This window comes from Geospiza fortis, unplaced genomic scaffold (genome assembly GCF_000277835.1).
Source record: "Geospiza fortis unplaced genomic scaffold, GeoFor_1.0 scaffold161, whole genome shotgun sequence".
Taxonomy (NCBI): domain Eukaryota; kingdom Metazoa; phylum Chordata; class Aves; order Passeriformes; family Thraupidae; genus Geospiza; species Geospiza fortis.
Window position 1 is genome coordinate 1587067 of NW_005054375.1, and position 24828 is coordinate 1611894.

A 24828-nucleotide genomic window follows, 5' to 3' on the forward strand; every position below is an offset into this window, starting at 1 on the left:
GGGCTCGGCAGCGCCGGGAGCTCTCCCGCAAACGCCTTCGCCCACTCGCCCTGTAAGCAGCCCCCTAATCCCTTGGGGCCCCCTTGGTGCTGGTTCAAAGGTGCGCCTGGGATCGGTCATTTCCCTAATTTAGGTTTTGTTAAGAATTAGCTTATTTCCTTTGGAATTACTGTCGTCTGGCACGCAACATTGCAGTGAAATCTGGAGAAAACCCTTTTCTTTAACCGGTTTCTGCAGATACCCCACCACTGAACTACAACAAAGAGGGGAATGACTTGAGGTGTTTCTTTTGTTTTTTACGGAACCGCAGTGAGAACATCAGCACTGATTCCCCTGCCAAAACTGAGGGAGATGCGTCAAGAAATTAGCAGCTGAATGATCACATTGTTACAACGTCGTTTTCACACGTCGTTTTTATTCTTGTGTTTCTCCACCTAGTGATAACGGGGGTTATTTTCAAGGCAGGAATGAAATCCTCTAGGGAGTGTAGGGTTTTTTTTTTTTTGCCATTCCTATGTGAGCGACTGAGGACAGCGTGAGTGTGTGTGTGCCCTGGGTTTGCCACAAGTGGGTCACGTCAGGCGAGTTGTGACACTGCAGCGGTGGCGGGGACTGAGCCCGGAGCCGCCTCAGGAGCTCGGCGGAGCCTCGCTGGCTCGGGGCTCTGACCCAAATGGGACATGCCAGGCGTGCCGCAGTTTTTAATGGGATGGAGCGAGGCACGACGGGAGCGTGGCTGTGGCTGTACACTCCGTCATCCCAGCGTGGGTAGGGGCCAGCACTTGCACGTGGGGAATTTTGCTGCTTTATGGCTTGATTTGTAAGAGTTTTGCTGCTTGGATACTTGGTGTATGGCTTTACTGAAAATTAGGAGTAGGCAAATACTTATGCTATGTATTTCTTTTTCACAAGGATGGCTTTTCTGAAGTTTTCATTTTTTCTCCTTTTCCTTTTTCCCCGTTTTCCTTTTTTTCTTTTTTCTTCTTTTTTTGGTGAGAGCAGAGAAACAGTTTCTTCAGGATATTTAAACCTCTTTTAAGGAACTCTATTTTTAAAGTTTCTCCTTCTTTAAAGCATGACAGCTTGTCTATTTCGTTTTATTTCATCTTGATTACCTTGGTAGGTCTGTTGAGTCAAGGATCTCTAATGTGGCAGTGCACTGTCTGCATTGCTTTTCTTGACTGATTGTTCTCATGATCATTTTTATTTTGGAAGATTATTGCTAATATACTAATACCATTTCTTCCATTAATATGTAATTTTCCATCTGTCCTTCCATTTGAAAATGTTACCTTGACTTCCATAAAGCCAAAACCAGCCAAGTCTCTGAATAAATAGGTGAAAATCAGTTTGTAAAAACTAACTGTATGGACAGAATTAAGTGTATTACAGAGTTGCATTAGTTCTTGATCCATGTGAAGCTGGCATGGACCCAAGCCAAGTAGAAGGTGTAGGTGTTTAGCTCTTTTCAGAGGTTATAAAACCTGATTTGGATACCTCAGATTTTTTTTTGTCCCAGTGGTAGAAGAACAGTGTAACCAGAATTTCTGAGACTTGAACAAAGAGACACACAGTTGAGAAAGACCAAGTGTAGGGACATGGCTGGGCACCATCTTTTCGTTGAGAATTTGGGTTCCCAAGATGGAACTGAAAAATTGATTCTGTTAGTTTTGATGCCAGAACTGGGTCCTGAGGTAAATGTCATCTAGAATGTTTTGGAGGACTGAGAGGAGTTTCTGTCCTTCTTGAAATCTTGCAGAGCAGTGAACAGTTGGAATTGCTTCCTAGCCTTTATGGTACCACAGAGCTTGGGGTGCTTGCCAGGGAATTGAAGGTGTTCTCTGTGGTGCTTGCAAGAAGCAGCTCTGGTATTTCTGGTGTCACAGAACTGCTGCTACAGGTACAGAGCCCTGTGGTGTTCCTTCCTTTGTGTGGCTGCATCTTGTGCCCCTGTGCTCACCCTCTGCTCAGAAGAGCAAGCAGGAAGAAACAGTGTTTTCTCATCTCCTGGATAGAATGCTCAAACCCTGAAGTGTTTTCAGGAATCTTTTTGTATTTTTTTGCCTCAGCCATAGACAAGTTACTTTATGCCTTTTTGGATTGCAGATTCTGATTTGGACACTTACTATTTCAGATAGTTCAGTTAATTCCTGTTTTAAATGCCTGCATCCTCTTTTGTTCATCTTCTTGCAGCAAATTTCTGTGGGTGTGGGTCCTGTGCCCTTGTGGAGCACTTCCAAACTCGTTATGAACCTGCACAGGGGTAGGAGTTGGCTGGATCTGTATGCTAAAGTGCATTTTGAGAAACATTATTTAATAAGAGGAAAAAAAAAGAGAGAAAAAAAGAGAAAGCACTGAGATGTCTTTCTACTCTGAAACAAGCACCAAAGCAAATGTTGGTTGCCTTTTTAAGACTGAGACTTGAAAGCCACGTGCCAGGAAGTGTCTTTGGTTTGATGGAGCCTGAGCCTTTGTTATGAGCACATTTTGCCAGTGTAGATGAGAAGACCTGACCAGTGCAGAAGAGGTCAGAATTATGTGGTGTGCTGGGCTGTCACTGCTGTGAAACTGCAGCTCCTGAACACCACAGGGATATTTTGGGTTTAGAATCTGTTGCCTGGAATCCAGAAAACAAGAAAAACAGGGAAGAGATGGTGTCAGTGGGCACTTACAGGAAACTAGGAAGTAGTGATGGACACCTCTGCATCTCAGGGGTGAAGAGGATAGACAGAAGGACAGTGAAAGATTGCCTCACTTAGTGAAGTGAGGAATTTAGGGAGCAGATAGGATAGAGAAAGTACAGGCATGAATCATAAGGAGTAGGAATTTGTGGTGCAGTGGTCAGGTAGGTGGTGAAAGCAGGAAGCTGAGGAAATGAATGCCAGTTCTTCAGGTGGTGAACTGACACTTCAGGCTGCTCAGGTCGCAGCAGATGGCAGGCTGATGTGCATGATAATACAGCCCTCAAAAGCACAGGCACAAAGGGCATCTGAACTTTTCCCAGAGATCAGGACAGACAGCTCCATCTTCCTGTGTGTCTGTAGTCTGAGGAGAGAGGCAGTTTTATTTCGGCCAACCCTTAGTACCCCTTTGCCTCCTACCGAAAAAAAACCCCTCCTAATTTCCAATACAATCTTTGCTACAAATTGATGAGTAGCAGAGGTTTGTGTGAATGATGGGAGGGTACTGGAGTTAGACGCTGGAGGGATGAAATTAGGAGGTGATATAGTGAACATGATATTGGTGCAGGCACACAAAAAGTTGGGAAAGAAGCAGCAGAAGAGAAGAAACTAAACAGTGAAGGTGGCACAGAAAATATGTCAAGATGAATAGGAAGAACATTGGTAGTAGACTGGATGGGTGTATCCCAGATAGATGGGAAGAAAGCAATTTGGGTATGAATAATTCTTGCTGGAATTACTGTATGGGATTTTGTTACTCTTCTTGTTTCTGTGGCATGGCAGAAGTTGATTGCCATCAGTCAAGCTATTTCTTGCATCTGAGGCTGAAACACTTTTCTTCTGTCTTGGTTCTGAAAAAAGCATTGGGTGAAGAGCTGTTCCTCTTCGTGGTGGGCAGTTCAGGTGGAAGTGCTTGACAGAATAACTGGGAGACAATTTATGTCCAGTTGGATAGCACAATGACTTGTTAGCACAGCTATCTGTCTTTTGAATACAGAGACCTTCCAGCTGAGCATCACACAAATACAGAACACCTTGGAAAATTCTTAGTGTTCCACTATTTTTCTTCCAGTTCAATGTCTGGCTATATTTCTCCCTCAGCTTCTGTAAAAGAGAAGGCCCAAGTGACTGCACGGGAGGCTGGACAATACCCCAAAAGAGAGTTCCAGAGGTGAAGAGTTGAAAAAATTTGAGCTAAAAAGTGGGCAAGTTCAGAAAATACTTGTTCTAGATTATGGGTTTAGGTTTGTGTTTTGGACTAGTTAATTTTTTCTTTTGTATAGCAGTTTCCCTGATAAAGCCTTAATGAATGTAAATGTTAGTTGATGTAATTTGGAAAGGTTATGATTCTTATGGAAACCTTGGGTAGAATCTTGATGTTTTGTCTGTCTTTTTTGAAAGTATTTCAGAAATGGGGAGCTTTCTGCCTGTGACTGTGAGAAATTCTGTGAGGAAGAAAAAGAACATTTCCACTTCTACAGAAATAACAAGCAGAAACATGAAGCAACATTCTGTTGCCTCTTGCTCATTCTGCATGTAGGAAAGTAGTTGGACTACAGTGCAAGGGAGTAGTACAAGTTTATGTTAGACTGCATTTTACCTAACTAGGTTTGCCTGATCCTAACTGTAATGCACATATCTAAGCAGCAGAATTTAGATTGCAGTTTGACATTTTTATAAGTATTTTAACTTTATGGTCTTGTTTCATTCTTTCATTAAGAAGACTGAAATCCTGAGTCAGTATGCATTGAAATGCTGACATGCTGTTCAAAAGTTTTGGTAGAACATGACATTTGGTGATTTTTGAGAACTAACTTTTGATACTTACGGTACTTTGTCTCAGGGCAAGAGTTTTGAAAACATTTGCGGATCTAGGTTTTAAAACATTTGATGTTATACTCTGGAAGCAGTTTACATTGATGATTTAAGTTCCTGAAGTGACATAAGAGTGAACTCTTCCCGACTGTCCAAGAATGAGCATGAGGACATAGAACTGGTGTGCATTTCAGATAATGAGCTCTCTGTGTTTAACTTATCATACTGAGCCTTAATGATTTCACAGTTCTGTATTCCTCCCCATCCAATAGGGACTTGAGTTCCTTGAGTAGGAATATGATGGATTAAGGTTCTCACAGGAATATCTCTAGGCTTTGTCTTTTTTTTTTTAAGATGATAAGAAAATCATATTTTCTCATTCCTTTATGAGCTGCTTCTGTGTTTGTGAAGCCATTGGGTTTTGAGAAGAATGCACCCAGAGTGTTGGATCTCACACTCTAGTTCAAACTGTGGGTGATGGTCATCCAGAGTATTATTGCTAGAATCCCACACTGAGGGACCCCAAGTAAAATCCAATTCATCTTCAAGTCATGAGGTGTTGTGTGTTAACTTCCATGTACCCAAAATGTCAACTTTTCCATGCACAGACAGAGGCAACCTTCTTCACCATATACAGTGAAATAACCTTTCTTCTTTGTCTTCTGCAGACACTGTGACTGATGAGAGTTAAAGGCCATGGATGAAGATGGGCTTGAATTGCAGCCACATGAGCCAAATGCATTTTTTGATCCAACAGGTCTGTAAGGAGAGATAATGCATAGATAGGAGTGTTCACATTTGATGCAATTGACTATTGTTTATTCTGCCTTTGCTTAGAAGTGCTGTGCTGCATCAATGCTTTTGTATAGAGTAGTTGCTTTTGAGTTTGGGTTGTTTTTATTACTCGCAGCAATATGAATGAGCTACTGTTCTTTCAGTCAAGTAATAGTTGTTTGGGTGTTGGGGGAGAGTCTAAAAATTGCAAATCGTTTTCAGGAGAGAAAATCTTGTTCATCTTAATTACGTTAGCATCTACTGAGGACTTGCTTTATCTATCTATCTTAATAGTTCATATGCTGTTTACTAAAGTGCAGCATAGTGTGAAAGTTGAAGGGGAACAGAAGTAATTTCAATTATTTACCACCTCATATGAGACAGTTTTACAATTTAAGTGCTATTTTAATTGTGTTTTTCAGGAGCTGATGCAGCACATATAGATGGAGATCAGATTGTTGTGGAAGTCCAGGAAACAGTATTTGTTTCAGATGTGGTCGACTCAGATATAACTGTGCATAATTTTGTTCCTGATGATCCAGACTCTGTAGTGATCCAGGATGTCATTGAGGATGTTGTTATCGAGGATGTTCAGTGCCCAGATATCATGGACGAGCCAGATGTGTCTGAAACAGTCATTATTCCTGAGCAGGTGCTGGACACAGACGTGGCTGAAGAGGTTTCTTTGGCTCATTGCACTGTCCCAGATGATGTTTTAGCTTCTGACATAACAGCAGAGACAATGTCTATACCAGAGCATGTGCTGACAACTGAGTCAATGCATGTGCCTGAAGTTGGACACGTAGAACATGTAGTTCATGATAACGTTGAAGAAGCAGATATTGTCACTGATACTCTGGGAACAGATGTTGTTTCTGAGGAAGTCTTGGTAGCAGACTGTGCATCAGAGGCAGTGATTGATGCCAATGGAATCCCTGTGGAACATCAAGATGAGAAGGGCAACTGTGATGATTACCTTATGATTTCCTGTAAGTGTTTGGGGAAAGCCATCAAAGTTCTTATGGTATGGGCTTGAAATATGTGAGAGAGGGCTTAAGACAATACCCAAAGCAGAGTTTCAGTATTTTTTTATTGAAATGTAGATCTCACAAGTATACTCACACGGAGGGATTTTTAGGAGCGTGTACCAGCTAAAAGTTCTGGTGAAGCTAATGGAGAGAAATACTGGCAAATGCATGTCTGATTATAAGTTTTTTCTGTAGCAATTTATAGCATATGAACAAAAGAGAAAGAATTCCAGTAAACTAAATGCCATATACTTAATAAGAACTGAAAGAAAATTAATGTGTCCATGTTTAAAAATGCTTATATGTGCAGGTTACTATGATGACTATCAAGACATTAGGAAACAAAAATATTTCATGAAAAAGAAAGAGTAAAAAACCGTGGTTTCTGAAAATCCAATACTTGTCTTGTTTTTTTGCTAAGCCCTCACCTCTTGCACTCCATTTATTGTGGATACAGACTGCAATATGGTTTTCTTTGCTGTTAGGATGCGATTTCTTCTCTTGATTAAACAAAGGACAGAGGTATGCAGGTAACAAAAAGAGTAGCTATTGCTGCTCATAGCTGGGAAGTGAATATCTTAATCTCTCTTTGGAGCAGTGGCACAATCCCTTTGAATTGTATTTCAAAAGGCTTAAATAGAGGGTGGAGAAAAATAGCATATCATCAATCCTTTTTCTAGTGAGGATATCCATTTGTGTGAACTACAGTTTACTCTAAGTGTGTTACTTATTATAGTGATTACTCAGTGCAGCACCTGGGAACATCGCAGTGTCATGCTGAACATTTATTTATTGTAGAAATAGAAAAGCCTTGTTAGGTTGGTTTGTTTAATTGCCATTTCAGGCACTTCAGTTTTGTGTGGTGTTAAATGATTTCATTTATGAGGGGTGCTTCATGCTTTGCTTCAGTTACCTTTTTTCTTTTTTTTTTCCCTTTTTCCCCCTTCTTTACTTTTGGACATATTTTTGAAATGTATAATAACTTGTTTTAATTTTATATTCTGTACTTACAAATTTTAATGTTGCTTCTCCTTACCTAGGATCACTGCATTTCTTAATTTATCATCTCTTGAGTTCCTTGAGTAACCTTGTTGCAGCCATGTTTTGAGTTTATATGAGGTACAGTTAATTCTCTATTATCTGGGAAAACAATGAAATGGGATAATGCAAAATACGGATCACACAAAATATTGTAAATTAAACTGCAGGATTGTACTGAGGTGAAATAGGTCAGGGGATCTGTTCTGAAATTGTATTGATCCAGACTGATGAATGCACTCTTGTCTGGTGTGGTACAGATAAGACTTTCTGATTCTGGACCCAAGTTAAATCTGTTGAAAGCAGCTCACATGCTTCTGAACCTGCTGCATAGTTAAACAACAGACTGGATAATCTGCCAGTGGATAATTGAGACCTAATTCTGGTTGTGATCCTTCCCTCTTCCATGTCCTTGGCTGTAGCTCTTCAAGGGGTCTCTGCTCCGCCCTCCTGCGCAGGTTTTCCTCCTGCAGCAGAGCAGGGCCTCTGGGGCTGCTGCCATGGAGCCCTTTGCAAACCATGCCTGTGTAAATGCACAGAGAGGGGGGTGGATGTGTGTTCATTGCTGGCAGTGGCTGAACAAGGACAGAATGTCTTGGTAGAGGCCGCTTTGGATGATCCCTGCCTAGCTGGGGAGGCTTCTTAGATGTACCAGTAGTCAACAGTTGGTGACTGGCAGGAAGCACAGAAATTCAGTTGTTCACTTGTGCTGGGGTATTCTCCATCTTCAGTCATGTATTTCTGCAGTTTCATACTTTATTATTAAATGTCTCTTGCAATGTACTTTGTTTAGATTCAGAACCTTAAATAAGCCAGCACTTAAAATAATCGTTATGCTACAAAATATGCATTCTACTTGTGTTTAATGTTCTACAGTTCATTTTAAAGGGAAGTCCCTACTACCACCTACTGTGTTTAAAGCCTGCTTAACAAGTTCTTCTGGTTGTGAAGGCAGAGTCTAGTGCTTTTCCATCAAGTAAAGGCTGTCTTGCCAAACAGTCTCTTTGTTGTATGAAAAATATGATTTGAATTAATTTTTTATTATTTTTTGTTTGCATCAGCAGTGTATGTGTTCATTGATCTGATGCCTATCTCAGTTCTTCAGTTAAACTTAGTTTTCAAAAGATAGTAACATCAGCCAATCCAGTTTTGGGTTTTTCATCCTAACTTGTAAATCTGTGTTTAATTCTGGCAAAACTCTCTGAACTGCAGGGGCAGATGTTGGAATGTAATCTTGTCTGCCATTACAGTAGTCAAATGTTTCTGCTTCCCAGATCTGTGAGCTAGACTGTTCTTCAGAATGCCTTTGCCTGTCTTCTTTCAGAGAGGCACTTGAAAAGCAAGGGATGACACTTCGTGTTCTTCCTGTTGTAGGTTTCTCCATCTGTTTTCTTCAGTGGAAGCTATTGGCACAATCTTTTTGCTTTTTCCTGTTTTGTGGCTCTCTATAAGCATTTCCATTTTTGTTCCTAATGAGCCGAGTATACATATATTTTCTTAGGGTCATTTTCTTAGCTTTATCCTGAATACATGTGATTTGGAATGACTAATCTGTGTGTACATTTTTTTTATTATGTGTTTATACCTTCTTTGTTAGTTTCAGACTGATTTGTCTTTTCAAAGAGTACAGTTCCTGTGGGTTTCATTCTGTGACTTTGCTTCAATGAACTCAGTATTTTAATACTTCTTTTCCCAGTTAGATTTAATTTAGCTTTGGCATTAATATGACTTTGCTGTCTTCATTTTCAAGGCAATGCTTCTTGGCACAGCTTTGTATCACCAGTTACTTTTTGATGTAGTTATTTTTTTTCTTGGATACTTTGTCTTTGCCCTCAAGATTCATTTTTATTCCATGGTAGATTCGAGGCACTTACAGCAGAGCAGAATCAGATACTCATTCAACTAAGAATGCAAACTTACCAGTTAGTGGCTTGAAAAAGATGAAAGGAGGTTTAATAATTTTTTTTTCTTTTGCATGTTCCATAACAAGCCAGTTCATGAGTTGGGTCAGGAAAGTATAAATTGTGCTGTAACTCACACTGGTACTAATTATTTGGTAGCTTGGAAAACCATTTCTCCCTAAGTGAAGCAGTAGTGGTGAGATGAACTGGTGTTTGTCAGAACAAAACAAACATCCTACATTTACTAACCCAGGAGAGCAGCACCCTGTGCCTGGCAATAGGATGGAAATGGAAAAATTTTTTTTGTCTGATTTCATTCTGTTTGGCAATGGTAGACACATCCTCTGGCATTAACTGATTCTGTAAGATGAAAAATTGTATCCTGATATACTCTTACTGCAGTAAAAATAGTGAGGGACAAAAGTTAGGCGAGGAGTCTGAAAAGAGTGAAGGGCAGCCTCACAAGGCTTAAACTGCAGCTTTAAGAATTTAAATATTTGCAAAAATGGGAGCTGTGTTATATCCATCCATCCATCCATCCATCCATCCATCCATCCATCCATCCATCCATCCATCCATCCATCCCTTTGCTTTTCTCTGACTTAGACATGTCTCATGTTTGTTTTGTCTGAATTAACACTTTCCATTACAGGAGTCTGAGCCCAGGGTAACTCACTGAGAGAGAAAGGTTTCGCCTAGGCCTCTGAAAATCAATCTTTTTTCGTCCTTATTGGATGTTTAGGTTGAAAGCAATGGATCTGATGTACCAAGCCATAGGGTTCATGCTTTTCCTTAGGGCCATCCAGTAGCCTTCAAGTCAATAAAGCAAAGTGCTTTAAATTGCTTTTTTAGCATAAGTATCTCCCTTTTTCCCCTGGAGGTTGCTAAAGATGCAGGAAATCACATTTTTTTCTCAGAAATAGAACTTGCCATGCCTCTGTCTGACCACTGGAGTGGCATCAGCAGCTGTTGCAGCTCAGGCTGCTCAGGAGGTTGCCCTGAGAGGTGATGGAAATAAGAATTACCTTGGGCTGAGGGATGTCTCAGAGCTGTCTGGTTTGTGTGCTAGGGGCAGAGCACAAGAAGGACAAGTGTTAGATCCCAGCTGAGAGCTCAGGAATTACACCTCTGCTAGATTACTGCCCTGGGGGGACCTTTAGATGCATAGGATGTACTCACATGTAAAAGCAATGAATTAAAATGAAAATAGAGCAGATTGCTCTTTTGTCAAAGGTTAGGAAACCTGCTTTGCCATTCAAGAAATAAGTGTATGGTAAAAATAGCTTCTTCAGTGGACTAGGGATTGTCTGCTGTTGAGTGAAGTAGATGTTGCTGTCACAAATAACAAAGTCGGGGGAAAACAATGCTTTTAATCTGTTTTAGAGAAAATAGTAATGGCTTTTTTCATTAAGAATGCTTAAATAGAGTTGTTTATTTTATGAGCAGACAAGTGTCCCATGATACACATTTTTTAGCAGCTTAGAGAACCATTTGGGAACATAAAGGCTGACAAAATAGATGATTTTTGTTTAATTACTCCATTGACACATTTTTAAGACCTGTTTAACTGGTGTAAATAGATTTTTCCTTAGGTTGTTTGTTTTGGTGTGTTTTTTAGGAATAAACAGTGGGTATTTGAAAAAGGTGGAAGGTGTCTGTGCTTAAGGGAATTTTACTTTTTACAATCCTTTTATTTTCCTCAATCCCACATAGAGGAGAAATGGTAGGAAAGAAAAAGTTTAGAAAGTTATGGAATCTATTAAAAATAAATGGAGTTATATTTGCATTTCTTAATTAGAAATAAACCACAGTAAGGGTACAAAGTCTTTATCTGCCTATCCCTCAAATATCTGATATAATAAAAAACTAAAAGCAACATCTAGGGGAAAGTGTATGGTTAAAGAAAAGGTGTTCTGTTGAAGCAAATCAGGATGTTGGCCTGACATTTATACTTCTGTGTGGGGAAACTGGCCTCAACAGGGCTTTAAGTATGGAGTTTATTATCAATGCATAGGAACTTGTTTCTGTCCCAGAAATGCCATTGAACATGTTTTAATAGAGGGGTAGAGATACTGGAGAAAATTGTTCTTTGGCTGTTACTAGTTTATGATATGATTTTTTAAATTAAATTTAGTACTTTCTAGGAAACCAATGCTGTCATTGTGATAGATCACATAGAATCTGTTGTCGTTGCCTGGATCTTTTATTTCTTCACTTTATTCCTTGCTCCTTTTTTTACCTGTTGGTCTCTTATTGTTGATTTGCTTATAAGTGCTAACTAGACAGGTTTTAAATATGCTGTGGCTTTCGTGTTGTGTGACCCCTTTCTCATCTGTTTGGGCTTTTAATCACAATTCTAGCATTATCTTTATGTGGAAGCAATTGTTGCAACATTGGAGAAGCACATACTTATTTGTTTCTTGCAGCTCATTGTATGCACAGAGCAGGCTGCTCTAATCAGTGACGCCTGTGAAGAATTTTGGCAAACTAACCATAGACTGCATTCTTGCAATTCGTGTAGATTCATACTGTGTCTGGTAATTTTTCTGGGTTTTGTTTGGTTTGGGTTTTTTAACTTTTGAGATTTAGTCTTCATCCACTTGTTTACTGAATGAAAGCTACCAGCTAGTACAGGGGGGAAAAATCAGACATTTACAGTTTTTAGTGTCCAGTTCATATCTGATAAAATGGAGCCACAAGGTATGACAGCACTGGAGTAATGCTAGCCTGAACTTTTTTCTAGCATGTGACTTGTGATTAGTTTAGTAATGCTCAGTGGCTCTACTTAAAAGGAAGTGGTCTCTCAGAAGTTTAACTAATTCTTTGAAGTACTTTCTTTTGTTTGATTGGGTTTTTTGGGGGGGTTTGTTGCTGTTGTTGGGTTTTTGCAGGGTTTTTTGTTTGTTTGTTTTTTGTTAATGTCCAAGAGGAGCAGTACGAAAGAAGATCAGCCATGGATGGTAATTTGTGGGACCCCTTGATGGGCTGTGAATTCAAATGAAAAATTAATATCACCAGAGTTCCAGCATGAAACATTGATCAGTCAAATATTTCTGAATATAATTTTCTCTGATTGTGAGACTGAGATACACGGAGAATATAGAAGCTTTGGGCAAATGTTAAATAGAAAGCAAATTTCATAAAACACTGCCAGTGAATTAGTAGAAATAAATGCTTGTGTAGCCATAGGATAAAATACCTTGGAACTGGTACTTTCTGTAATAATACCCATTCTCTTCCACCTTGTTTGGTTCTTCCTTTGATTTTTATCTTTTTCTTATCTTTTTCTTTCCGCACTATTTTTCATCCTGTTACCTGTTACTATACTGCAAATATTACTGCTTTTCAAGCCCATCAGGGACTTCAGTTTTTAAAGTATTACCACCTGTCAAGAGTGAATTTTTTTTCCTTTTGGATGAGAAAAGTTGGCCTCATACCTCCCTACACATCAATTTCCTTACAGTTTAATGGCTCTGTTAAAAATATTTAAACCAGTTGTTATATTTTAAAACAATGCTGAATATAAAGGGGATGCAGGGATAAACAAACTCTGAATTGTATGGCAACTTTTTTATTATGTTGGATAAAATAATACTTAGAATCTTGGAGAACTTATTTCAAGACATGAATAGAGCATGTTTTTAAGACCTAGAATTCTTCTGTTGTGTGAAAGTTATTAATGGATACTTCCATGTATAAATGGAAGTAAAAAAACTCTGGATTGGGCCTGTTTCACACCATGCACATAGGTTTGTTTTCTCTCTGATTGACTCAGCCATGCTTTTCCTTCCTCGTGGGTATGTTCCAGCATCAGTTGATCTTGGTGGCAGACTTCCCTTTTGGCTTCAGAGGTGTAAAGTCAGTCTACACTGATTTGAAAGCCTTCCAAGTAAATGTGCCTGACACTGGAAACAGCCAAGTTAAGGGAGAACAGCTACATAAATGTAGTGTAGGAACAAAAGCAAGTTCTCTTTTTTGTCAGAGTTCCAGTGACATTTGGTATGTCACCGATTTGACAAAGTCATGGAAGTCTGTTAGTAACTGAATATACACACTGTGGAGCTACATTGTTAATGTGATTCAAAAGAACGTCTTAAGGGTTTTACTTTTAAATGCTTTGGGGCTCAGCTACAAGATGTTTTGTTGTCCTGTGACACAAAGTAATTTTTTAAACATCCTACTGCTTGAAACAGTCTGTACCATGGCCACTGAGCCTGATCTTGGCATTCAAGTATTTAGTTTTTTTTGCTGTTCTTTTGGTAAGGAGAGAGACAGACTAATTTATGTTAGTGCTTTATAATTTAATGTTATTCATATTTTTTTGTGAGTAATGATGCCTGATTGAGAAATTGTACTTAAATACAGTTATGTTGGATATGTGAGACAGAACGTGTGATCGTTTATCTAATTCAAAGGCTAATTTATTGGCTTCATGGCAGGAAAATAATAGTAATAACATTTTGAGCTTTTTTAAGGTACGTATTAAAATAAATTTAAGAATGCAGTTACTGAGTATAAAGCTATGATTTATTTATGAGAGTAGTTCAATGAGTGCTATTAAAGTAAGCATACTTTGTGAAGTATTTGGTATGTCCTAGGCTTGGTAGTTAAAAATTATTCACCATTTATAGGACAGTTCTTAGACTTCTATTAGTATAAATTCCATTCTTTCTGCCATGAACTGAAGTCATGCATGACTGAGGGAGTGACAGTAAAGTCACAAATTACCAAAGTATTTTGTCACGTTAAGAATTCTTAAATAATTTCAGTACTGAAGAAACATTTGGGGCTTGTGAAAATTGGAGGATTCTTAAAAGGTCTTGACAGCTGGATTTGGTTTTTGTGAATGCATACTTACTATTTTTTTCTTGAAAACCTGTTCTTGGTAAAGTAAGATGGGGGGAGGTGCTCACATACAGTATACCTCAAAAATCCAAGAGTGTTCCATGTAAAGCTGGCTGTCAGCCATGGATAATGTGGGATTCTGGGCAAGTTTCAGCAGCTCAGGCTGGAGCATGGTGTGAGTGCCCTTCTGGAGGCAGGAGAGCCAAGTTTGGGAGTACAGGGCTGCAGCAGGAGTGCAGGGCAGGGTCTTGCAGGAAGGACACCAGTGCACAGGGCTGCAGCAGGGATGGGAATGCAGGGTCCTGCAGGAAGGACACCAGTGCACAGGGCTGCAGCAGGAGTGCAGGGCAGGGTCTTGCAGGAAGGACACCAGTGCACAGGGATGCAGGGCAGGGTCCTGCAGGAAGGAGTCCTGCAGTGGGAGGGCAGCGCTCAGTGCTGTGCTCCGTCCCCAGCTGTGGAGGGCATGAGGAAAGGGGAGGAGTTTCTTCCTGAAGTTGCCGTTCAGGTTTCCTCTCCTGGCAGCTGGAAAAGCATCAGTACCAGTGCTTGGCAGGGAACCAGGTCTGAGGGCCAGCAGTAGTACCACTTGCATCAGAGACAGGGTTGAGCAACAGATAATGCTTTTGAAAAGAACAATTAATAGCTTATTAGTGAAATTATGCCACAGAGTGAAGTATTTATGTGTACTTTCTTCCTACCATCATCTTGATGCAGATCACAGTTTCCTTATTAGCATTGCCTGGTGCGGTGTTCGTGCCTCTAGTTCTGTCGTTGCAGCGTTCTTGCACTTCCACCTTAACTACAAGATAACAGCTTGGATTTATTTTTGTGTTTATTGTCACTATTTTCAAGGATATAAAAAAATATTACTGGGTAGGTTCTTTATCACAACTTTTTAATTTTAAACTGCTTCCAAATTTGAGTTATAAATTAATAAATATGTCTTTCATATATGTCTGTCTGCATATGACTGGGTAATTGTAATAACTTGTTTTTGTAGTGGATGATGCTGGTAAGATAGAACACGAAGGTTCTGCTGAAATTACCATGGAAGCAGAGTCAGAAAGTGGCTCTTGTAAAGTGGATGGCATTTGTCCAGAAGTCATCAAGGTCTATATATTCAAAGCAGATCCTGGAGAAGACGATTTAGGTAAAATACACATGTTTGAGAATACTCCAACCTGACACTTGAAATTTTGCATGAGACTTGTTTCTCTCAAGTGGTATGTAAAAACCTGTGAGTCTGATACTAAAGAGTTGACAAACTTTGAATTTTTTGTGGTTTAGCATAGATTTTGGTGAAGTGTATTTAAAATATTTTGCTCTGGTCTTCCTAATTAGGGGGCACAGTAGACATTGTGGAGAGTGAGCCAGAGAATGACCATGCAGTTGGATTGCTCGATCAGAACAGCAGTATTCGTATTCCAAGGGAGAAAATGGTTTACATGACTGTAAATGATTCTCAGCATGAAGACGAAGACTTAAGTAAGTAGGTGGCTTTCCTTTGGGAGCAGGGATTTTCACGTTCAGCAGTGCAGCATTCCTATTTTTTTTGTAAACTTCTTTTTATCTTAGATGTTGCAGAAATAGCTGATGAGGTTTATATGGAGGTGATTGTAGGGGAGGAGGATGCCGCAGCCGCCCATGAACAGCAAATCGATGACACCGAGATTAAAACTTTCATGCCCATAGCTTGGGCAGCAGCTTATGGTAAGTAATACTGGAAAGAATTATCCTTGAGTGACACTGCAGCAAAGTACCACGGATTGGTTTTTGGAGGGCTGTCTAGAGTACTTGTGCTTTTGTGTTTGTTTCTAGAGTTTTAGTTTAAGAATGGTTTTTTAGCATAATGAGCCTTAAAAAGAAAGGAAGAGGGAAGTTTTAAGGCAGGTTTCTTCTTGCTTCTATTTAACAGATATTTTCCTTCATATTTTCATGGTGTGAAAGGGGAAATACATGAGCTTCCAGCTAAAAATTGAATCTCAGTACCTTTATTCCTCAGAGTTTTGGGACACAGTGAGAGCTGGCTTGAAAAGAAAGCAAATGGGAATATGTAAGATTCAATGTAGCAGTGAAAAGCAGCACTGAGGTCTAGCTTGATTTAAGTGCTTTCTAGAAGGATCATATAAACACATGGTTTCACTAATGGCAATAATTAATTGATTAATAAATAGAAGTTTGAGGGAGATATTAAAGTCGTAGCAGAACCTTGAGAGTATTTCCAGCATGCAGAACCATTTTTCTTGATTGTTGTTATGTGAACACCAACTGGTGCACAGACTGGTTTGCCAAACTTTTGTAAGCTTAAGACCAGAATTTCATCTTTGCCCCTTTCTCCTTCTAAACAAAACAAAAGAAATAGTGGAGTAGAGGACAAAACTTGCATGTCTGCATGATGTGGATTGTGGTGATGGTGCCAGCAGAGAATTGTGCTGGGAATACAGTGGGGGTTGGAATCTTGGACATAAGTCAGGAAGGGCAAGATTTCAGGGAGCAGTGTGTGTTTAAAAGTTACTTAGGGGATGGATGGTAGTGCACCCAAAGCCTTATCTTAGGCCATATACTGGTGAGCCCAGCTTGAGTGAGAAGGAAATGACATAAGCTACTCTGAGTGGGCATTCAAAATGAAATCGGGTGAACTTGAAAGAAGTTGGATACTAAACATTCAGTGGTTTTGGAGGAGGGGGAGAAAATTGAGCAGAATGTGTTAAAAACAATGAGATGGAATTGAAAGGAGAATTTAAGAATGTGGGAAACAGTGGGGTGGTTGCATTGTCAGCACTAAACAGCCTTGCATACAGGGTGAGAGATAGTGGGGACAGGGAGAAGTTCAGCATGAAGGCCTGAAAATGGCAGAGGAACATTGGAGCCAGCATATAGGTGAGAATCCTCAGGCTCTGCACATGTGCCTGGCTCTGAGTCTCCTTACATTAATCACGAATATTAATGCTCAACACCCTATGAAAGGAACAGCTGTTGAGCATATTGCACTTTCTTGAATCTTTCTGTCCTACTTGTGTACTTTGCTTTCACTAGGAAATGTTGGCTTTTATTGATTGAAGTAAATACTTGACCACAACATTTATTATTGAAAGTTCACTTATGCTCTTAAATCACCAATGTTCAACTGCTAGCCAATAAATACCTTCTTGAATGTATTTGTAATTTTCACGTTTGTTTTACATACAGTGATACCATTTGTGTATTAAACACAAAGCTCTGTGAGGCAGAAACTCTTTACTTCTTTCTGTTACACAATACTGAGCATGCTCTTTGTTCCCAGTAGAAAGAATTTGTAAGTGCTAAAGCATCAGGTGTCTAAATAGTAAGTAGTGTACTTTGTTTGCCACTTCATGGGCTGTTCAGAAAGATTCTTTGATCACAGCTCCAGTTCAGAAACTTGGTGTGTGACAAACTTCAGTCAGGTGAATTCAGACAGACGGAAGTGAATGAGAGATCACACACAAATGTATTTCAGGACTGAGAAGAAAATTGGGCAGTGGATACTGTGACATGCTATTATTTACTAATGTTGAACATTTTGGGCATAATTAGCAACCAAAGAGATTCAAAAAAATGCTGCATTTGAAGGAGAATTCTCTGTGTAATGAAAAGCCATTAATTCTTGTACATTATGTTCTCCTGTAAAATTAGGTTAACAAAGCTAATGCTCATGATACAAACATAATTCCTGAGTTACCTGGTGAGACATTTTCTAGCTTATGCTGTACATGATTACTGTTTGATTAAATGTCCAGATAATAGTTTATAATTTCTGTTACTACCATTGTAGAATTTGTGCTTGAATTACCTGCAGTGTTGGTGGGTAACTTTTGAACTTACCTTGGTAGGTAATAATAACGATGGCATCGAAAGTCGGAATGGCACTGCAAGTGCTCTTTTGCACATAGATGAGTCATCTGGACTTGGGAGGCTGGCCAAGCAAAAACCAAAGAAGAAGAGGAGACCTGAGTCCAGACAGTATCAGACAGGTGAGTATGTGGTGCCTGGCTCTCATTCATCCAGGCACTTGCCCATAAACAGATCCATGTGGAGTGTCTTGTAAAAAGAGGGATTTGGGGAATTACTTGGTTGACAACACTTCTGCTTTATAAATGAGTACATATTTTATTTTACAAATTCTAAATACATGGGTGATTTTGACTGCAGCAGGTGTTTTAAAGGAAGCCATCTGACATAGGAAAAAGTATTATAGCAGAAGGTTAAAAAGCTATAGACTAATACTTGCCACACCCATTTTAATGTTTATTGTAACTTTAAAATGCGATGTTAGATAAATAGTATTCTGTAATCATGCCTTTTAAAACCCCCCCTTTTTTTCTTTATTGAAAATATGTAGAACAATGCATTTCATTATATCAGCTCAGTAGGTAACTGGAAAGTCTGAACATTGTATATTAATTTTCAGTAGTGCAACTTCTATACCCTTTCCTGTTTTAATGGTGAAATAAAACTGCCTTGACATTTGTGCCTATCTTTTTCCTTTCATCTGTGAGAACAGAAGTGTTCTATGGCATAATTTGTTTTCTGCTGTTATTGTGTTATGGTCAGAATATTTATTTGGTTTGATAAAGTTGAAAAAAACACAACTTTTTTTTCAGTAGCCTTGCCTTAAATAATACTAAAAGTTTCTTTCCAGATTGTGACTTAACTGTAGGAGTTCTGTTTTGTTTAGCTTAAGTTAATAAACTGCAAATTAAAGTTGGCCTTTTCTATTTCCAGCTGCTCAGTTCTCCTTAAAAAACGTTTTTGGATAAGACAGCTTTTTTAACTTGCCTAGGCAAATTCAGGACGAGTGCAAATAATTTCCAAAGCTTTGAGGTTTCTGTATGTGAAATATGTTCTTATTGATTCTTGCTTGGTACCTCTTCAGATTGTAGCTGTAACAGATGGCGCAAGAAGGAGGTGTTAGTTTCAGGGCATCTGAATTGTCAGTGGTAGGTGATTAAACTGCAAGATTAAACTTTTTCTACCGATTTGTGGCGAGTCAAGAGAAGATTGTGTACTTTGCTTACTAGATGATATTCAGTTTAACAAGTTGGCTGCTGTTCTTTGCACCAGCCATTGGTTTGTGCATGTATTTAATGTGTGAACTCAGTCAGAATTCTTCAAAATAGAATTATTTGAGGTGAAGAACATCTGTATAGTAAAATGTATGTATCCCATCTTTCTCCACAATTCATCTTATTGTTAACATCTGACATTTACTGAAGTGTAGTATTGTTGTATAATATTGATAAAGGGGTTTTTTGTTGTTTTTCAGCAATAATCATTGGCCCCGACGGTCATCCATTGACAGTCTATCCCTGCATGATTTGTGGAAAGAAATTTAAATCCAGAGGTTTCTTGAAAAGGCACATGAAAAACCACCCAGAGCACCTTCTTACTAAGAAGAAATACAGATGCACAGACTGTGATTACACTACGAATAAAAAAATAAGTTTACATAACCACTTGGAGAGTCATAAGCTGACCAACAAAACAGAGAAGCTTATTGAATGCGATGAGTGTGGGAAAACCTTCTCTCACGCAGGAACTCTCTTCACTCACAAGATGGTGCACAGGGACAAAGGAGTTAATAAAATGCACAAGTGCAAATTCTGCGATTATGAGACAGCAGAACAAGGGTTACTGAGTCACCACCTTTTGGCTGTCCACAGCAAGAACTTTCCTCACATTTGTGTGGAGTGTGGCAAAGGGTTCCGCCACCCGTCGGAGCTGAAGAAGCACATGCGGATCCACACTGGCGAGAAGCCCTACCAGTGCCAATACTGCGAGTACCGATCTGCCGACTCTTCCAACTTGAAAACCCACGTAAAGACTAAACACAGTAAGGAAACGCCACTCAAGTGCGACATTTGTTTCCAGACTTTTTCAGATACCAAAGAGCTGCAGCAGCATACGCTTATGCATCAAGAAAGTAAAACGCATCAGTGTTTGCATTGTGACCATAAGAGCTCAAACTCGAGTGATCTGAAACGACACATTATTTCAGTCCACACAAAAGACTATCCTCATAAGTGTGATATGTGTGATAAAGGCTTTCACAGGCCTTCGGAACTGAAAAAACACGTGGCGGCTCACAAAGGTAAAAAATTGCACCAATGCAGACATTGTGACTTTAAAATTGCAGATCCGTTCATTTTGAGTCGCCACATACTCTCAGTTCACACAAAGGATCTTCCATTCAGGTGCAAGAGATGTAGAAAGGGCTTTAGGCAACAAAATGAGCTGAAAAAACACATGAAAACACACAGTGGCAGGAAAGTTTATCAGTGTGAGTACTGTGAGTATAGCACTACAGACGCCTCAGGCTTCAAACGGCACGTGATTTCCATTCACACAAAAGACTACCCTCACCGGTGTGAGTATTGCAAGAAAGGTTTCCGAAGGCCTTCAGAGAAGAACCAGCACATTATGCGACATCATAAAGATGTTGGGCTGCCTTAAAGTCTCTTTCACAGACTTATGGCTGGAATTATAAAGGAAATTTGCCTTTCAGGCAGTTAGCTTATTTTAAAGCCAATCACCTGCGATCACACACACACACACAAAAAAAAACCACACAAAAAAAAACAAAAACAAAAAAAATACTGTGCATTTGATTTGTTGCTGTATAAAAATAGGATTATTGCTTGTAGTCGACTTTTATACCTTTTGTTCAATAGCGTGTTCTGAATTCTATTCAGTTTGTTTAATAAATGAAGAAAAGATGGCAACAATAAAGTTGCATTTAATAAAGTAAACCCTGTCTCTTACTGAATTTTTCAACCGTAATAGTTTATTTAAGTATATTTATCTTACTGATCTCGTTGATACTCACAGTGTCCATGTTAATGCAGTTTTGTCGTGAATTTTAAAAATACGAAATTTCTCTTGATAAAATTGTCAGAGGTGTGTATAAAATGGGGAATTGTCATGTTGACAGTAAAGTCACTAGGGCCCACCTGATTGTCCTGTTTTAACTATACAGACTTCATGGCAAGTTAACTGTTTTCTAGTTGAGGAGTTACAGGTCTCACTTTGTGTTTTCATTCTGGTTTCAGAGAGAAAAATACTTAAAAAATGGTTTGGGGCGGTTTTTATCTTTCCTGGGCAAATTCAAAATATGCGCAAATATTACATTTATTGTTCTGTGCTTCTTTGTCTTTGAAAGATTTTGTGTGTTACAAGAGTTGGGTTTTTTCCACTTTATTGCTGTCTTAAATGTTGGAAACGTAAAATACTCTTGTTCCATTTGCAGAGTTAACAATAGATCACAACTGTCTGTATGTGCTGGTAAACGTACCTCAAACTTTATGCTTTTATGTATGTTGGTATTTCTTTGAAAGAGCAGTTTGTGGTTCAAGTCACATTTTTATTGTTAGTTGTTTTAGAATAGAATTCAAGACCAAGAGGTGCCTCAATTTTGGAAACCAGATATTTACAATGAGAGCTTAAGAAGAGAATGGAGTGGAGCAGATGAGTTCATAAGGAGTAGAGACGTTGTAACGTAGATATCCTTAATAAGAAACGTAACTTATGATAGATGCTGTTCTGTTACTATATTAAATGTTTTTCCTGAGCCATTAGTAGCTGTTTAATAATTAGTACTGTATCCAGAATTAACCCAGTTCTTTCAATCTGTTTATAAACAGCTGGGAGAATATTACAATTATTAGATGCAATTTTGCCACCTGAAGACTATTATAAAGTAGCTACATATCATTTGCTAATTGCAGTGTAAATGCATCAAGCACAAAGTCATGTACTTTAACAACAACCTTGGAGCAAAAAACCCAAACCATTTTAATTACAGGCCAGATTTTAGGACATGGCCCTGCTCCCCTTGCTCAAATTCTCATCCCAGCCACTGATGATGGATTGCAGAATTCAGTCCCAGCTGCCTGCCAGATTAGGTTAGATTTGTAACCAACAATTCCCTAATGGAAAGGCTTCAGAGGCTGGGCCAGTGTTAATTCCTCTTTCTAGGCAGGTGAACTTCCAATTGAACTCAAACAGGAATTTCAGTGGTAGTTTCAAGTCTGGGGTGATAGAGGGACAAAGGTTTCCTTTCTGGATATGCATCTTCTAGGCCTTTTGTAATTTGTCTTGTTACCAAGCCCTGCTCCTATTGCTCATCCCTCCTGTCTCACTGTAAGCTGAAATTCTTGTCTGTAGTGTGCAGTTCAGGAGAGTCCAAAGCCATGTCACTGCCTGTGTTGTAGGATGTTTTTTTTCTTTCTTTGCCTGCTTGCAGTGCCCCCCAGACTTACTGGGTGCTCTTGTGTAATATTGCTACTCCATGACTCTGTAGTGTGTAATTCCTGGCTGTGCTGCGTTGTGCCTTCCCTGAAATCCCCGCTGAAGCCAGTGGATTTCCTCATGGCTGTAGTGTCTGTTGCCTGCTGATGCCAAACCAGATAAAGTAAAACCCAGCAGAGATTGCCACTCGCTTCTTGCAAAATACTTGCCTGTGACTACTTTTTTTTTTCCTCTCTTATGTTCAAGCATTTTTTAACTGGAAGCCTGGAAAGTGTACAAAATCTGCAGAAAATCCCATAGTAGTGCTGAGGATTTTAGCCATTTTGAACTTTATTTTTTTAAATAAGCTGAAAGACAAAGAACACAATTTTACGCATTTTCTTTCTCTTACGTAGCCTGGAATCATACCCACTTTTTTTTTTTAAAGCACAATGTTGAAACTTTTTTTTTAATAATTAAGGGTTTGGTCAAGTGGATTTTGTAAAATGTATTTGTCTGTATAAAGAGAAAATGAAGTTATAGTTATTGTTAATGTACTGACATTAGTTACAGGTTAGTTTTAATTCTTAAATAATTTGCTTAGCAAATGCTATAAAATGGATGTTTCAGTTTAATGTTTAAAAAAGGTACAGATTTTTACAAGGACATAATATAAATTATTGTTCTGTAGAGAATACCCTGTTAAATATTGTATATGTCCTTCCCTCTGTACACTTTGTAAAAAAGACAAAAGAAAAAAACAAAATACATAGAACCATATAGGGATGTGTGACATTATTGTAATTGTGTACTTGATAATAACGTGAAAAAATAAAATTCAAAATATTTTCCTTTTAATGAACGTTTAGTCTATTTGATGCCAGTTCTGAGATGGAGCCTTGTTCTGAGGGACACGGTCACCTGCAGCTCTCCTGCACTTTACCTTCCCTTCTGCTCCCTGTCCTCGGCTCATTTTGTGCAGTACTGGGGCAGGAGCCATTCAGTCCCAGCTGTGGCTGAAACGTTCCTTTACCTGGAAGTTTGCAGAAGTGAAAGGGATGGCAGATCTTCGAAATCCATTTTAATGCCTGGTTTTATATTAAAGAATTCACATCTGATCAACTTCTGATAATGCCTTTGTGTCTTTCAGCAAGGTCGTTACCTGCTAAGTGCTACTACACTGTCCCAAAACGTCCCACCAGACCTTGAAACAAATAAGGGGCGCTGCTGTTGTTGGGACTGAATAAATGTTTCCTGGTGCCTCTTTAGCCATGTGAGCCTCAGCAGGAGCCCAGCTGCCCCCTTCCCGCTGGGATGGCTGAGCAGGGTGAGCTCTGCGGGGAGGTGCCTGAGCTCACTGCCTGTCCTCGCTGCTCTGCCGGCTGCTGCTCCCTGTGCAGGGCTGGCAGTGGCCGGCTGGGGGTGCAGAGGGCTTGGGGCTGTTTTCCCCACTGCTCTCCGAATGCTTCAGCCCAGTTAAATCCAGCTGGGCAGTGGGAGCTCCTCTGGCAATGGTCTGTCTGGCACATTCTGTGCTGACAGCACGTCACCCAGTGCCAGCCCGCTGGTGCCACGGCTGGCAGAGGTGCTGCTGGATGTCACTGCCCTCTATCTGCACCTGCCTTCCCTGGGAGGTACCTTCAGGACATTTATACCTGTTAGTTCACTCTCACTGGTGCCTTCAGGAAATGCTGACTTGCTCCTCATCTCAGTGATTCAGCCCCACTGAACTGGGGCATTGGGCAACTCTTCACAGCAATCATCTGCCACACTGCAGAGCCAGCAATCTCCCTTTGATATGGTTTGGTTTTCTGTTTTCTCCATCTACCTGATGTTCCTCAACCACTCATCAGGAAATTGTACATTGAGTACCAGAGACATTCAGGGCCCTGGAGGAGAAATGCACCCAATTCTGGCTGCATCATTCACCTGTGAGGAAGGGCCAGGAGCAGTTACCAGCTCTAGGCTCCTGCACAATAGCAAGTCACCCCCTCCTCTAGGATCTCCCCTTCTCCTTCTTGGATTTCTGTAGCTGTGGGACTCTCACTGCTCTGCTGAGGGATCCTCCACTTGCCCAGGTGCCTGCAGCCATGTGGGTGATTTCCCCCTCACTGGCACACAGTAGCCAAGGCATCCAGAGCCTGGATGCCAACCTAAGATTTCTTTGACAGCTTTATTTGCAAGCCAAAGGCTGTGTCACTAGTCAGGAAAATAAGCAGCTGGACAGCTTCTCACTGCTGTTCCTTGGCTAGTTAAAGTAGGAATTAAATAATATATAGTTAGTAGGAAATACAATTAATACATTAACAGGACAGGTAGAAAACTGACCAAGGAGGGGCTGACTGGAACCAATCAGGAAGTGAGTAGAGGGGCCGGGGGAAAAGAAGTGGTTGTTGATACACACAAAAACCTTTCCTTTGGTTTTTGTGAAGTTTGAAGAGGGGATGAGTTGATTTGGTTTCCTGTAAGCACTGATACAGAAAAGGCAAGCGTTTTGAC

The 24828-nt window shown here is 39.7% G+C and overlaps 1 protein-coding gene across 2 annotated transcripts; it reads left to right on the top strand.

Moving 5' to 3' along the window:
• Positions 1-36: 36 nt before the first annotated feature.
• Positions 37-23187, top strand: ZFX (zinc finger protein X-linked). 2 transcript variants are annotated; one of them, XM_005424894.3, is made up of 8 exons: positions 37-52; positions 5165-5253; positions 5693-6259; positions 15086-15235; positions 15427-15570; positions 15661-15795; positions 17937-18077; positions 19370-23187. In XM_005424894.3, the coding sequence occupies exons 2-8, from the start codon at positions 5193-5195 to the stop codon at positions 20554-20556; spliced, it is 2385 nt and encodes a 794-aa protein (XP_005424951.1). In that variant the 5' UTR covers positions 37-52; positions 5165-5192; the 3' UTR covers positions 20557-23187. The 2 variants fall into 2 exon arrangements, with proteins under 2 accessions (XP_005424951.1, XP_030916059.1); XM_031060199.1 differs by lacking the exon at positions 37-52 and adding an exon at positions 76-100.
• Positions 23188-24828: the final 1641 nt, after the last annotated feature.